Source organism: Sorghum bicolor, chromosome 5 (assembly GCF_000003195.3).
Source record: "Sorghum bicolor cultivar BTx623 chromosome 5, Sorghum_bicolor_NCBIv3, whole genome shotgun sequence".
Classification (NCBI taxonomy): domain Eukaryota; kingdom Viridiplantae; phylum Streptophyta; class Magnoliopsida; order Poales; family Poaceae; genus Sorghum; species Sorghum bicolor.
In genome coordinates this window covers 10177532-10194279 of record NC_012874.2, presented here as the reverse complement: position 1 = coordinate 10194279, position 16748 = coordinate 10177532, and the positions used below count along the sequence as shown (strand labels likewise).

Below are 16748 nucleotides of genomic sequence, written 5' to 3'. Positions count from 1 at the left end.
TTGACCTGAGACCGTGCACTGTTCATGACGGTCGGCAGGATAGAGCTGGATTGACTTGAGATGACCATTCCGTGTGCCTTTTCGGTTTCTTTTCAGCAGAAGAAGAATCGTCCGTACCTACAAGTGGGGAGTGGGACCTGGGGCCATGGGGCCTTTTTTGATGCCTCCTGCCATTTGGGCTTTGTTTACTTCCAAAATTTTTTGCAAAATATGAGCAGTAGCACTTTCATTTATATTTGACAACTATTATCCAATCATAGACTAACTAAGTTTAAAAAAATTTTCTCACAAATTACAGATAAACTATGTAATTAGTTATTTCTTTTATCTATATTTAGTGCTTTATACATGTGCCATAAGATTCAATATAACGAGAAATGTGAAAAATTTTGCAAAATATTTTAGGAACTAAACAAGACCTTGATAGATTTTTTTGTCGTGCTAAGGCCTTGTTTAGTTCGCAAAAATTTTCAAAATTTCCCGTCACATCGAATCTTTGGTCGCATGCATGGAGTACTAAATATAGACGAAAATAAAAACTAACTGCACAGTTTACCTGTAATTTGTGAGATGAATTTTTTGAGCCTAGTTACTCCGTGATTGAATAATGTTTGTCAAATAAAAACAAAATGCTACAGTATCAAAAACAAAAAAATTTACCACAAGGCCTAACATTTTATATTTTTTTCTCGTACAGGCTCAACAACCGTCGAGCACGGGCACGTACGGCAAAAGGTTATAATTTGGTCTACAGATATCCAAATTATATCGAATTATATATATAGAGAGAGCGCACATATTAAATATAGATTAAAAAATACCTTATTGTGTAGTTTGTATATATTTTTCAAGATGAATCTTTTAATCCTAATTAGTTCATAGTTAAACTCTTATTAAGCTGCCACGGCAGGTCCTTTTCATAAAAAAAACTGCCACTGGAGGTTCAACTGGAAAAGATATCCATCGATAAAGGCAGCTATTCTTGGCGATAATTTTTTTTTTGATAGAAAGCAACTTTATTATCAACAGCAAGAGGCTGTGAGAAGGGTTACAAAGTGCAGAGATACAGGGAGAAGTGCTTATTTAAGAGAGCACTGCATATGAGGCGCATAAGAGCATGTACATGTAAAATTAGAAGAGGAATGGAGCTGGGTAAAACTTTGCATGGCTAGTGTATCAGTAGTACAGTTTTGGTCTCTTTTGATCCTATGAACTCTATGAGCAGCTTCATTGGAGAGGTTGATGTAGGTTTGGGTGTAAAATTTAATTCTCCAGTCGGGCGGGTCATCTGGATTTGCAGTATTGAGGAAGTTCACCAACTATTGGTTGTCTGAGATAAAGATGTTTAGCCACTGTTGCCGCAAGGGCTAGCGCTGCTGCTTCAGCCATCAGTACTGAAGACGTTTCTTTCATGGCAGCTTTGATGTAGATGGTTTGCACCGGGTGTACCTGATTATTGACAATAAAAATACCAATGCCTGCATTCCTAGATAAATTAGAAGGGAGGTCAGGGGATGTAGATGCATCAGTGTAACAATGTATTCCTGGTAGGGAAGCAGGCATTCTCACAAGATAGGGATCTCTATTGTTTGGTGTTGAAGAGGAGTTTTGATGCTGTGCTTGAGTGATGCCCTTGATTTGTGTGTCCCTGCATGACAGAGATATTATGCATACCTTGAACAACATTTTGAATGTTGTGAACTGTCTGATGTAGGGTATCATTGTTGGAATCATGGTGGTTATGGCTGTTAGTGGAAGGAGAATTAGAAGCATTAAGATTAGCCATCATAGCAGCAGCTGCACCATGAACCTGAATAGGAGACCAAGTTTTGTTATTAAATCTTTTATCATTTCTGGCTTTCCAGATGAACCATAAGAGGATTAGAATAGCCTGTAATTGAGTGTCATCAGTATTTGTATTGATGATAATCTGTAAAATGTTTTGAATGCCATCTTGTTCATGGGGCAGAGAGTCAGTTCTTAGATTAAGACTGGAGGTAAACCAAACAGTTGTAGGAAGATCACAATGAAAGAATAAATGGACATCAGTTTCAGTCATACCACAAGCTGCACAAGAAGGAAGAATATGATTGGAATAAGTAGAAGCTCTGTTTCCCGGAAGCTAGAGCCCTATGAATTAGTCTCCAGGTGAAGGTCTAAATGATAGGAGGGATAGTATGAGATTTCCATACCTTTTGGAGTATCTGCTTAGTTTGTGGTAGAATACTTCTTGTCCCTTGGTTAGGCAGTTGGACTATGTTTTGAGCTGCAAGATGAGTATAGATATTTTTAGTGGTGCAATTACCTTGTTTTGCTGGAATCCATCTAAGCACATCCTGCGCTTGTTGGTCCAAGTGTACGCCGGGCCATTGTACCCTAAGTCAAGTAAACCACACTGCTTCACATAGTCACAGAACATATTAATACGAGAAATATTAGGCCTACCTGGTCCAGCCTTTTCGTTAGGGTGCATAAGTTCATTCATGTCTCCCATAGCTAAAATGGGAAGAGTGCTATGATTAACAACAAAATGGAGCACTCTAGCCCAAATAGTAGAGGTTGTACGGTGATGGGATCACCATAGATACAAACTAAGCCAAACTGATCAGAACTAGAAGTACTATTACAAACAACCAATATATAGTGGGGATTGTGCTCTACTATAGCAATGTCAACTGCATGGGTCCAAATCAACCAAAGTCCCCCGGACTGGCCCTACGAGTGAACTACAAAAGCATCTGCAACATTAAACGATTGATAATAGTTGTACGATTAATTGACATATTGCGAGTTTTAGATATGAAACATACCTCAGCTTTGGTGGAGCGGATTAGTCGTTGGAGGTTGCCGAAGAGTTGGCAGGCAAAGTAGCTGAGGCGGCACGAGCAACATGAGCAGTGGGGCGCATGGAGACATCCGTAGGAGTATGGCTTGTAGCGGCCATACCGCTAGAGGCCATGACCAGCTGGGCGGGGGAGGTAGAAATACGAGGCGGCACGGTTGCAGAAGCATTAACCGAGGTATGCGGAGGAGGAGGGTCGGGGTTAGGTGGGGGTTCCTCCATTGGCGAAGGGGATGAGGTATTACTTTCACAAGGATGGTGGTTAGGAATGGAAAGGAAGAAGCAGAGAACAACAGTCAAAACTCCAAAACTGGGGTTGCCATCGAGGAGGTCGTACATGGAGGCAGCCGAAGAGAAGAGCGAGCGGCGCGTGGCAGCGAGAGGCAGGTGGCAAGCGAGGAAGATGTCGACGGAGCAGCTGGCAAGCAACCAGATCAGGTCTGAAGAAGACAAATGAGCTAGGATCGGAGCTGAAGAGGACAAAAGCATGGAACCCACAAGGCCGAGCACCGACAGGGAACCACAGGAGATGGCGCAAATCAGGGAAAAAAACCAGCGATCAGAAAGGATGAAGGCGGACGGGATCAAAAGGAGTGATTTGCACACAGATCAAAGCATAGGGGAGGGGACTCAGAGGATTGAGGAAGGGAGGGAGTGGGAAGGGACGGCAAGAAGCCACTTGTCGGCGTCTGGACTCGTGGCCTAGACACAAACGAGTATAAGTTTGCGTGACTACCCAAGCCTGGATGGTGATGTAAGTGAAACACAGAGGGTTTATACTGGTTCGGGCCTGGAATGCCCTACGTCCAGTGAGATCGGAGGTCTGTATAGCCTTGCACCCGAGAGAGCTTGTAGTAGGGGGGTACAAGCTGGTTGCGAGAGAGGGCTAAGTCCCAGGTCTCGGCTTTGTGGTGGACAGAGTGCTGGTCGCTGCTCTGTAAATGAGCACGGTGGTCGTGTGTGTGTCTCCACTTCCACCTAGTTACGAGCCCTGGCTCCCCTTTTATAGCCTCAAGGGGAGATAGAGATTTACATGAGTAGATTTCCTCCTGCCGAGTGGAAGAGTTACAGTCCCGACCCTGTTGAAACCTGTCCATCTTGTCCTTGAAGGATGGCTGCCGGTATGGTTGCTTCTGTGGAGGGTTACCGAGCCCTGTAGGAGTCATGGGGGTCGGTTCGGCGGTACTGCTGATCATCCTGTCAATAGTGGGAGAAGACAGCAAATAGTGATGCTGATTAACCTCCGCCATTCCCTTTTCACTGTGAGGTGGTACACCACAGTGAAAGAGGTAAGGCCGCACAGTGAAAGAGGTAAGACCGCACAGTGAAAGAGGTAAGACCGCAGTGCCCAGGGTGGTTGAAACAGTCACCACCCTGTCCTGCTGTGGTATGGGGGTCACCGTTCCTGTCACGTCGCGGGTACGGACGCCCTGCGGTGGAAGTCTTACTGATCTGGTGGAGCGGCGCCCGGCGCCCGAGCCCTGAAGGGGTCGGGCGAGACGGAACTTGCGCCCGAGGCCGAGGGGATCGGGCGAGAGGGAACTTGCGCCCAAGGCCGAGGGGATCGGGCGAGACGGTGCTTGCGCCCGAGGTCGAGGGGATCGGGCGAGACGTTGTCTGCGCCCGAGGCCGAGGGGATCGGGCGAGACGGTGTCTGCGTGCGAGGCCCTGAGGGGTCGGGCGAGACGGATCTTGTGTCCAAGGCCCTGAGGGGTCGGACGAGTCGTGGTTGGGGCCCGCGCCCTGGTGATCGTGGTTAATTTGCTTTGTCCTTTGCGTTTTTTATTGTTCTGATTTGGGTATCCCTTTTTATGGTACCCAACGCCACTCTTCTCCAAGAAGGAGCCTTAGCCATAATTCGCTCAGCGTGCCACTATCGAGCGAAAAAAGTGGGTGTGGACCCATGGTGGACTTGGCCAGGTCCAGCCGACTTATTTTTTTACATTGAGTGGTTTATTTATAACAAACATATTAATAAATAAAAAAACACGAAGTAAAGCTATTTTTTTTTCAAAAAAATACCTTCATAAGTAATTTTACGGGTGAAATAGCTACACCAACTACTTCATACATAGATAAAAGAGAGAGAGAAATAAAGAAAAGAGCTGCTATAAGCTATTTTTTTAGCTTCATTCTACATCATATCTCTGTGAAAGGAAAAGAAAAAAAGTCTGATCAAACTTACCAGTCCTGCTAAAAAAATGAAACAGCAAAAAGCAACCACGAGTAACTCTTTAACTTGGCCCAACAAGTGCAATTATAAATAGTGAACAGTGATATCCATCGTCATCGCTTCTGCTGATGCAGCTTAGTATGGAGATTTACTCAATTACTTCTTCTGTCCAAGAACATGGCATCTTCAGTACATTGCCTGTTCTGACATGCAAATATGGAGATTTCACCTAAAAGCAGCACTGAGTGTTGCCTTTTATATAAAATTGTTTGTACAGAATTGTAAAATTAAACTACCGACCAATCTGAATGTACTTTCATATTACTACTAGGCGGAGGCAAATCCTTATTGACAAGTTACAAATTACAGCTTCAAACTTATGGGAATGAAATGTCAAACTACATTTTCTAATAATAAACAAATTACTTTTAAGGAGAAGATCTAGGGAGAGTACATTAGATCATTAGGAGAACAATCAACAAGTTTAATGTACTACAGAAAGGTAGAACACTGTCCTTGGCACATAAACAGGATACAAAACCGAATATAGCACAGTATACAAGGCCCATCACAATGACCTAAATAGCTCATACTGATTGCAATTAAGTTGTAGTCCTAGTTTATTACAAGCAGAAGCAACATGAAAAGTTCACATACAAAACACAGAACCCTTGCCAGATCAAATTCAACCTTCCATTTCTTGATGCAGTTAAGAGGTAGTAGATACATCTTCTACCAAACTCTCCTCTTCTTCATCAAAATTGAAATCTATGCAAATATGAAAAGCACAATAATAAGTTCACACACAAGTAAAAAGGGTGACATGAGAAACAAGAGATTTGAGTCACTTGGCAAGAAAACTTGAAATGAATATGTAGAGCTTGATGCATAACAATTTAACTTACGGAATGTGCAGCATGATGTAAGGGGAAAAAACTGATTTGGGCAAAATTTATATTGACCAAGATCTCAACATGTTGGGACGAACATGTCGCTGATTGACAACTAAGCAACACATCAATAATTCAGAAATACACATCAAGTTGTCATTTTGTGCTCACTGTTTTTAAGCTACACTATTAGTACACCAGCATACACAGATTTGTAGATAATATTTGTAGAAATATTAAATGCATTTTTAGACATTTTTTATTTGTTATTTGCAAACTCAGGAGATTCTTCTTTACCTTGTTCTAGTTTCAAATATGATAACAAACTGCAGCAATGTAGAAAGCAAAACCTATGTTAAGTGTTTGCAGGAAGTTATAAACTTTCAGAACTCCCTCGTCAGCCACTTCAAATTTGACTTCAACAATCTTAAGGTTTTTTGATATTGCAGCAGATCCCTCCATCTGACTGTAGCTTGCAATAATTTCAAACTTATGTTCAGGTCCCTAATGTAAAAACACTTCATCAAGATAAATAGATGAAACAAAATACTGTAAGCAGCAGTTGTCATGTAGCAAATACATGTACCTTGAAAAAAATTTGAAGAGTGAGCTTCTCTAGAACTGGTGAATATTCAAGAAGACAAGCTAGTTCACGGAAGTCAGGAGGCACACACCAATATTCATTTAGTAACAAAGTCTTCAACATTCTGAACATGGGGCAGCATTTCAAATCTCGTTTGAAAATGAACTGGAGAAAGTAGAAACAAAAAATATCAGGCAATCTTTACAGTGAACATAATAATTTAAGAACCCAACTAGTGGCAATATATCAAAAAAACAAATGTCTATACAGATGAGATTCATCAATGTCCTATGATTGATATAAATATTGCCAAAAAAATGAATCATTGACATGTAATATAAAAGGAGTTAAAGGCTAAAATGTAAGTATACCTTGTGGGATTCATCTATCAGGACCAAACTCTTAGCTTCTGATAAACCATTAAGAAGCACAGATTTGTTCTTTTTGGCGCCATTGGCATTGCTACCATTCAAACTATCACCTTCCAGGCCATAACACCCTTGGCAGTGCTCATCATTGCAATCCCCAGATTCAGACTTATAGCACCAATCCAAAGACATGATAGAATCAGTGCCAAGTCTGACAAATGCCACTGCTAACAATGGCATGCTCCCAAGCACAGGAGTTCTGTCCCATGGGTCCTCTAGCTGCAGTGAAACGACACTTGGGACATCAATTACAGTGCGGACCGGCTTGTTGAAGCTGGAATCGATGACAGTCAGGTGCTTCACAGATTTAGATGAGATCCTCTTGGCATGGACAAAGCCACCATTGCTGATATATAGGTCTTCAAATCCCGGACAGCCTGATAAATCAAGGAAGCTGTCATTCAATCCTGTGTCGTTCAGCTCTAGCCTTCGAAGGTGCCTGGAGACAAGAGGCAGGTTGTCGACGTAAAAATGAAGGCCCGTGGGATCCTCCTCCCGGGTGATACTAAGCTCGAGCCGCCGGACTTGACACCGGATGACATGCCGGATCCAGAGGTTGACATGGGGCACGTCCGCGTCGTCGCGCACATCGAACATGAACTCGCAACTATCAAGCGGCGCGCCACCACGGAGGAGGAGCAGGTGGTCCACGAACTCCCGAAGCTCCGCCGAGGACACCAGGTCATCCGGTTTGCACACTGGCTCAGGTGCGTTGGCGGCGGTGATGCGCAGGCCCGCGGCGCCTTCCCAGAGTCGGCGCCAGCGCCGAGCCAGGACACACGTCCGCACGGCCGGCTGCGCCGGGAGGAAGGACAGGACGTGCTGCAATATCTCGTCAGGGAGGGCGGCGAAGGCGTCACTCGCGGCGGCGCCGGCCGTACTGGTCGGTTTCTTGGGCGCTGGCCCCTCAGCCATTTCGTCGAATAGGCAGCGGGTGGCGGCGCTCTGTGGCACAAAGACAAAAACTGTGCAAGATGAGGGGTGAACAGGCGGCGGCAATGCGTAGATAACAAGGGAGATCTCCCGGAGGGTGCCACCTCACCTTTGGAGTTTGGAAGCCGCCGCCTGCAGGTTCACCAGCGGCGAGGAGCCGAGGAGTCTGGGAGACCGGAGGCCGCAAGAGGTTTGCACAGAACGAGTCGGGGGCAGAGAAACGTTTTTTTTTTTGTTTTTGTTTTTTTTTTTTGCAAAACCCATAGGCAAGCTAGGCCCAGTGTAGTTCCCAAGCGGTAAACCACATCGAATGATATATATTTATGTGGGCCAGTTTCTCTAACTGCATTTTTAGTTTTGTGTATATATAATGTAGCCCATCAACAATATTTCCCAAGTAACAAACATACCTATAGGTCAAGCCAACGGCTGATCTTACACAGATTACAAGGAAGATAAGATTACAATTGGGAAAGGAAAGGAGCTTTAGAGGTCACCTTGTCATCACCCGAAGTTGGCGGCGCGGAACAAGGCTGATGGATGGTCGCTGGCGGCGCAAGCACCAGAGTTCCGGCGTCGAGGGAAGAAAAGACGCTGAGACGGTGCCAAACCGAGGAAGGGCAATTGCGGAGTACAGCGCTCTGCCGCCGCCAACGAGGGCAAAGGGTAAAGAGGCTTTTAGTTATGTGTTATTACTAGCAAAAATGCCCGTGCGTTGCAACGGGATTTAGAATGTGAATGATTTGTAGTTCGAAAATTCAACGGTCATGTTATGAGTTCCACCATCTTGAAACCAAACTTTATATCATGTGTAGGCACTGTTCTAACACAATGAATATGAGAGGCTCAGAGATTAATTATCATGTCATGTTTCTGACGCTACTTTAACTCGTACATGCTTAACGGAATGAATATGAGAGGCTGAGAAATTAATTATATTATGTCATGATTCTTAATTGATCTTAAGATTATATTTCAGCCACACTACTACTTTAACTCGTACAGGCTTAAAAAACATTCTTTTCTGCTAACAAGAACAAATCAATATTATTGGAGTGAGTAAAACTATTGGCAAAGAAGAAGCAGCAAATCATGAACAGGTAGAGTGAAAACTTCATCCTTTGAAAGCAGCTGTTGGTTTGTTTTGGCAATAGCAGAAACAGCCGAAGCAGAGGCCTTTACAGCCTCGGCTGTTTCCTCATCTATCCTGGCCTTAAGTTGGTTGCCTTCAGTGCCATCACCTTCCGCTACAACATTGCGTATCCAAGACTTGAGCATAGAAAGGAACAGTTCTAACATGCAAATAGAAATACCACAGTTAGTGCATGGGAAGGTTAGCAAAAATTCAGTGGAAGGTTTGCAAAAATTCAGAGATGAAAAATACCTTGATAAAGACAGCATCGCTAGCACCAAAAACCAAGCAAGAGCCCTGCAGCGAGGAATGCTTGGTACCAACTGAACCTGGGTTGTGTTCGAAGGACGACAGGGCCAGCAGTTGCTGGGTGCACAGGTTGTGCTAGGGTGTAAGTTTTCACGCCAGCAAATGATTCTGGGCTGTTGACTGTAAGCAAGCAAACAGAGACAAGGCAAGTCTGTAAATGACAAGAGGGCAGACTGATGATTTAGTTGAGTTACCCTGTCGCTGTAGAGAAGTGGTAGCCGTAATGCTGGGTTGAGGATCCTGCAAACCAAGCAGCAGACAGAGGGAAGGAGGGATGTAAAAATTTTCAGACTGATGATATATATATTGCCTATAATATACTTTCTGTATATGCGTATACGCTGGACCTCAGAGGCTGGCGAAGCCCACAAGTCTGCCACTTGTTGCTCACACGGTGTGTTGATCCTACTCACGCATACTAGCAAAGCATATTAACTAAACATACATATACGGAAATATCTCAATACTTAATCATACATACACCGCATCCATCTCGATATATTATAATATTGTGCTGGGTTGATAATTTACGAATGTAGAATATATCATATCGCCGTGTGTCTCGTATGGACTAGAGCTCTCATTCGCTTACTGCTCGTGGATGGCTGCTGGACTCGGATGCTTGATCTCTGATCCCTTCCTTTGATGCTTCAGCCTCCTCTTTTTATAGGAGCGACACGACCATCTTTATTGGACACGTAGGGGACAGCCTGCGAGCTGTAGCGACACCAACGTACCGTCGTCTTTGTGCTCTCCAGTCTGTCTCCAGCACACTGATGTCGCCAGCACACTCATTTAGAACTATTACTTTGTAGCTGCCTACAAAATAATTTATTTTATAGCCACTTTGAGTTACGATAATTACTATATTAATTTACAAGATTATAGTAACTCTTTACTAAGTGATTTACTATAACATTACGGTAAATATCCCCATGTGTTATAGTAACCCAACTATCGTAAATATATATACATATTATCGTAAATTAGTATATAAAATTATCATAAATGAAGGTGGCTATAGAATAACATATTTTGTAGCTAGCTACAGAGTATACTCTTATATATATATACACACCGCAAGTCAAAACTGCGCAGGAAAAATACTGAGCAGTACTGAACAACGTTGCGGTGTAGAATAATATTCTACACAAGTTGATACTGAACACTCTCCAGTATTGCTCAGTATTTTTTTCTACTCAATTTTGACTTGCGGTGTAGACTAATATTCTACACCCTAGGTGTAGAATGTTATTCTACACCGCAAGTCAAAACTGAGTAGAAAAAATACTGAGTAGTACTGGAGAGTGTTCAGTATCAACTTGTCCAATACTCAGGACCACGAAATACTGAACAATACTGAAACACGAATACTGAGTGATACTGAATTTTGCTCAGTATAACAGTTTGGTGTAGAATAGTATTCTACACCTAGAGTGTAGAATAGCACTTTTTTATATATATATATATATATATATATATATATATATATATATATATATATATATATATATATAAAATTTATGCACATAAAGCTATATATATTATATATATATATATATAAAGAAGTTGTTCTCTAAATCTATCACAAGTTGTACTCTAAAGTTAGTACTCTAAACCTATTACATTTTGAACTCCGTCATCCAAAGATCTACAGGACATACAAATAATCATCATTGTTAGGAATTAACGACTCGGTCGGATTGTAGTGGAACTCGCCGCTTGGACTTATGACTTGTTCCCGAAGAAATCCTGCTAGTGCCTCTTGTATTGATTTGAAGTGTTCATGTTGCATGAGTTTTTGCTTCAACCATTCAATCTTCAATTTGAAAAAAAATAAGATATTAGTTATATATAAATTATCAATAATATAGTAATTCAAGAGAAAATAAAAAGAGACATGTGTTGTTACGTACTCTGAGGTATTCTTTAGGAATTCTATTTGATTGAACCATTATATACTCGCAAACGTAGTATCCACATAAGTTGTTGCCCGATTCTTGCCTCAAAATCCAAATGAAGAGATTAATCTCATTAAAAAGACGGCCAGAATATATGGCATATGATTGATATAATAAATATATAGGTATATTGACGAAGGTTAATAAACTTACGGGTAGATGTATTATTTTTAATGGCACCCTACATTTAGTCATATGTTTCCGGGCAATGAAGACCTCCCAGACCCTAAACCAATGTTAAGAAACAAGAGTCGGATATCGTTAAGTATACAAGCTTCTTAGTCTAGTATGCAATGGATCAAATATACCTTTGGATGATGTCTATCATATCTTGGTAATCTTCTTACGGTTTCCACATTGAGTCATAGATTACAACCTTACTTTCATCAAGATTGATGGCCATGAGTATCCAGTGAAAGTTATTCATAGACATGAGTCGTAGATTAGGGTTAAGTTAAATTAGAGGTGCACACACACTTGTATATTGTAACTATATATACATCATGACTCACTTGAAGTTGTAGGGGAAGAGTATTGTTCTTTTCTCTTTTTAGTTCACGAAGAACCTCATAAGATTCATGCATATGTCATTCATCCAAGTCGTTGTAGGGTTTGGATCCTTGAAAATGATGTAAGGATCAACAAACCCAACAGTATTGTTGTTTCTGGACCTGAGCTCTCTCATATGGAGCCTGCATATAGTGAGTCCATCGATAAGTACATGTGTGTAAGGATAACTACTATATAGAGATATGTTGTAGTTTAATAAAAATAAAAATAAAGAAATACTTACAAACAATAGCAGCTAATGAGCGATTTGTCCAGAGCGTCCAAGTGGCATAGCTGGTGTAATTCGTTCATCTAGACTAAGATGAGGTCATCGCCATAGAAGTAGTGATGGTTTCGAATCCGAACAAAAAATCCAAAGTTGTCCGTCTCTAGAAGCCTCCATGCACCAGTTGTTGATTGCATACCTTTGTGTACCGAGTACATGTAAGTGCTTGGGGTTCATTAGACTCCTGCCTGGTTCAAAATTTCTCCTTCATTCATCAACTACCTCCACTCGTGGAAATTCCAGCCCAGCAGCAATACCGACAATTGTTTCAAACGGGAGACCACTTTTCAAGAAATAATTCTCAACTTCATAACCAGACAAAGTGGTATCCCCGGATTTCCTGTGTACTCTGCCCACATTGGAGCCATACTGATTTGGCGAAATCAACAGGGACAAAGGTCTTGATGTTTCCCCGAGCCCCAGAACACCCTTTCCTGCTTTCTTCTTCGCGGGTGGAGCTTTCGCAGCTTCGAGAAGTTGGCGTTCATAGTCTGACAAAGGCCCCCGCTTACGAAGTTCATGCATTTTCCGGTTGGCCTCGTCAACCTTCTTCCTCAGCTCCTCTTTTGGTAAATACCAGTATGACGGCTCAGGGTTCCGCTTTGCCAGACTATCCCTTTTCACTTTTTTCAATGTGTGCTTTGACATCTGAAGCAACTAATGCATCTAGCTCCTCTTGAGTTTTCTCATAAGATAACTTTTTAGAGGCCGCTTTTTTCCCTTTGGGAGCCTGAGGCTGCTTCTTCTTAGGTGGTGACGGTGGCGCCTTTTGCACTAGGGCTGGCCTCTTCTTACTTGCTGCTTGAGGCGGTGGTGGTGCTGGTGCCGGTGTCGAGGTCGGTGCGGCCTGTGGTGACGTTGGAGCCCGCAGAGGCGATGGCGGTGGCGGGATCGGTGCGGCTTGTGGTGGTGTTGGAGACCGCGCTCGAGGAGGTGGCGATGGCGGGGTAGGTGCGGCCCGTGGCGGCATTGGAGACCGTAGTGCAGGAGATGGGGTTACAGTCATGTCCTCCAATGCATCTTCATCGCCCACAACACTATGATGTGCGCTTATGCCAACAAATGAATGTCTTCTCCGTCTCACCTAGAGTCTTCTCCCCATCTCCCCCTTCAATGTCGAGAGGCACGCTGGCACAACCTCTCTCCACCCTATCCACCGAGACACGAGCATATCCTTCTGGTACCAGTTGACCATGGATTATTAGTGTTCTCGTCTGGTCGATAGCATTTACAACACCGGCTGCCACCTTCTTCATCCCGGTTCCTTCTAGAATGTGTAGCTCACACGAATTAACTGGTTCTGTGAGGTCATCCACGGGGAAGTGTAGCTTCACGTCAGCTTGGATGGTTGGTACTTCCGTGGAGGCACAGCTGCTCTTCAATTGACCTGGGGGCTAATGTTGATGTCTACCGGCTGTGATGATGTAGCCATAGAACTAATTGCGAGCTAATTAGTTCTAATTGTTGCTTGCACTTGCCTCTTGATCTCCTCCTGCATCCATTCTTCTCAACTTCTTTCACGATCTTGCGAGCTATGCACAAACTCCTCCAACTTGCGAATCCCCTCTGCTTCCTCCTTTCTATGGTGGCTTCTACAAGTTCCTCGATCAGGTGGGAAGGAATGGTCCCATAGAACTGCCCCATACCCTCTCGTACGCCCGCCGTGTTCTGGATTTTCAAGGGCGTACATGAGCTCATCCTTCTCTCTATTGGGCTTGAATAGACCACATGCAACCTTTGCTCGTGCATGAACTAGCCTCTTAAGATTTCTGGGCCCCAATCTAGCAACCCAGTTACGGGATCTATGGTTCCCCCATGACCGTATAACCATTGCTTTGAGCATTCAGCCCAATTCTCCCGTATTGTCTGAGGTACTACCCCCTGGCCATCATCTCCCGTTCCATTATCTCCCACTTTGGAATGGCACTCATATAGCCATCTGATCCCAGATGATGGTATTTCTTCTTTGCAGCATTCTCTTTGTTCCTTCTGATAATAGCTTCGCTCTCTTCCGACGTTTTGTACTGCACGAATTCGTCCCAAAAGGGCCTTAGATTGACATACGCCTTGGTGCTAAAATTTGGTGTCTCGTTCTTCTTCACAAACTTGGTGTACAAGTTCTTCTTCCAAGCCTGAAAAAGTGTTGCCATCTTCTTCAGTGTCCACTCTTGGATTCTCTCCTTCAGCTCGTAATCATTTGTGTCGAACGTGAAATGGTGTCTGATGTCAGTCCACATGTCGGTCTTATCACGATCGGAGACAAAACTGATATGAGGAGCACTTGGCTTCTTCTTCCATTTTCGAGCACGGATCGATATCCTGTTCCTCACCAGGTAACCACAATGACCGACATATGTCTTTGCATGCGGTCCTAGTGGTTGGCCTGTAGCCTCGTTGAATTCAGAGATTATGAGATGGCCCTCCAACGGCCTCCTTGGCCCTCGAACCCGTCTGCTCTTCCCAGTCGTAGATGTCGATCCAGAGGGCTACACATATAAAGACACAAAGATGAAATTAATAGATGCAATATACCCTAAAGTCTAAACCCTAAACCCTAACCCTAATCTCTAATAAACATGTATAATTAATATACCTCGCCGGTATTGGCTTGCTCGATAATTTGTTGGTCATTAGGCGGCGGGGAGGATCCCTACATGATCTTCTCGTAATCTACCCGCAAGTACTGACTCCCATCATCATCACCCTCGATTTGTTCGTCACCACCGGTGATGAGATTCATCATGATGGTCTCATCATCGATCTGTTGATCCCTCGGATCGGCCATTGTCTATATATATAAAAGCTATATAAAAAACTATACAAATATTATCCAATCATAGAGTAACTAGGCTTAAAAGATTGTCTCGTAATTTACAGGCATATATAAAAGATGTGTCTATATATATAATGCATATATATATATATTGATTGCAAGCATATATATCGAATAATAGAGTACAGCAGCGCTATTCTACACCGCAAATCAAAACTGAGCTCGTACACCCAGGACCGCGAAATACTGAATAATACTAAAACACAGGTACTGAACAATACTGAATTTTGTTTTTTTATGACTACAATACTGAATTTTGTTCAGTATAACATATTGGTATAGTATTCTACACCCTAGGTGTAGAATATTATTCTACACCGCAAGTCAAAATTGAGTAGAAAAATACTAAACAATACTGGAGAGTGTTCAGTATCAAATTGTCCAACACTAAGGACCACAAAATACTAAACAATACTAAAACACGAATACTGAGCGATATTGAATTTTGCTCAGTATAACAGTTTGGTGTAGAATAGCATATATATATATATATATATATATATATATATATATAATTCGTTTGTACACGTACGTGTAGTTACTCTATCTTCAATAAACTACATTGTGTATGTATTCATACTTGTTTATCGGTTTGAGTATGTTTATATACTCATATTAATATACTCTAGATCACGCGAAATTTTTTCAAAAAAATTATAATTTAAATATATTACTAAAATGCCACTACTATATTATATACAATAAGTATAACCATATACTCTATACTCTATGTATGTGTAACATCCAAAAATTCACATTCAAAAATCACTCGCATTAAAAATTATTTTCAAAATATATTTCAAAAACTATAAAATAATTTGAGCTCTATAGTATCTTCATCTAATCCATCCTAATTATCCATCTTTAAATATAACCTGCACCACATGGCATGAGCATCATATGTCCGCTACTTATCCCTCTTGCTCGCTCGCTCTGCTCGATACCCGGCAACGACGCGTGCGCCGACCCCACCACCATCGGCGCCGCGCAGCGCACTCACGCCCGGCCCCCTCACCGAGCGCGCTCGCTCGCACGCGCACCGCGACATGTGGGCCCCACCTCTTGCCTTTTCCCGCTCCTCTTTTGCTGTACAAAAAGATAGCAAGTCGCAACGCACAACTGGGCACCATCCATATTTTTTTTTCGCGCACAAATAACCGCGAGTATCAGCAAGCTTACATGTAAGAAAACATAGCAGTGCACCTACACGAATATATATCTCATGCATGCATGCATGCATGCAGGACGAGCATGCACCGTCCATTTGCATGCACCTGCATGCCAGGACATGGTGATTAGGCACCGTCCATTTGCACGCACCGTGCATGCAAATGAGACATTGCCATTTGCATGAAAATTAGGCACCGTCCACTGTCGTCCTGTCGTCCTGTGTAGCCATGCACTACAGTAGTAATTCTAATGGCACGAAGCTGAGCACCAGAAGCATAACCTCACTCCTCTGGCCTATAAAAAGCCAGCCTCGGGTGCTCACTCTCACCATCCGAGAAACACGTTCACTCACTCGCTCACTCGCTCTCACTTCGCGTATACCGTATACGGCCATACGTACAAGCCGAGCTCGACTGTCGTCGCAAGACGAGGTGAGCAGCTCATGAGCATCTCCTTGCTCTTCTCTGTCTTTCTGTAGTATTTTCCTGTATTTTTTTCTTGTATTTGTCTGTACCGGTTCACTGCCAAGAACTCCACGAATAGAACCGTGACATACAGAAGAGCTCTAATGACCCCTGCTAATTTCTCTCTAACCATGCATGCGTGGGCCATAAGCATTAACTCCAAATAGTACATGCATGCACCATGCACTACCAGCC

The 16748-nt window shown here is 42.9% G+C and overlaps 1 protein-coding gene and 1 long non-coding RNA gene across 6 annotated transcripts; both read right to left on the bottom strand.

Annotated features, from left to right (window-relative positions):
- Positions 5461-8229, bottom strand: LOC8076776 (F-box/LRR-repeat protein At3g59200). Of its 5 annotated transcripts, none has more exons than XR_002453193.1 (5): positions 7959-8228; positions 6860-7861; positions 6492-6653; positions 6256-6371; positions 5461-5783 (listed from the first exon to the last, which is right to left on the bottom strand). XR_002453193.1 is itself a non-coding variant. In XM_021461061.1 (5 exons), the coding sequence occupies exons 2-5, from the start codon at positions 7829-7831 to the stop codon at positions 5725-5727; spliced, it is 1332 nt and encodes a 443-aa protein (XP_021316736.1). In that variant the 5' UTR covers positions 7832-7861; positions 7959-8228; the 3' UTR covers positions 5461-5724. The 5 variants fall into 5 exon arrangements, 4 of the variants coding, with proteins under 4 accessions (XP_021316736.1, XP_021316737.1, XP_002449208.1 ...); XM_021461061.1 differs by having other exon boundaries at positions 6256-6394; XM_021461062.1 differs by having other exon boundaries at positions 6203-6409; positions 7959-8226.
- On the bottom strand, positions 8703-9912 carry LOC8056310. The gene is made up of 2 exons (XR_002453642.1): positions 9234-9912; positions 8703-9141 (listed from the first exon to the last, which is right to left on the bottom strand). It is a non-coding gene; the product is annotated as an uncharacterized LOC8056310 (long non-coding RNA).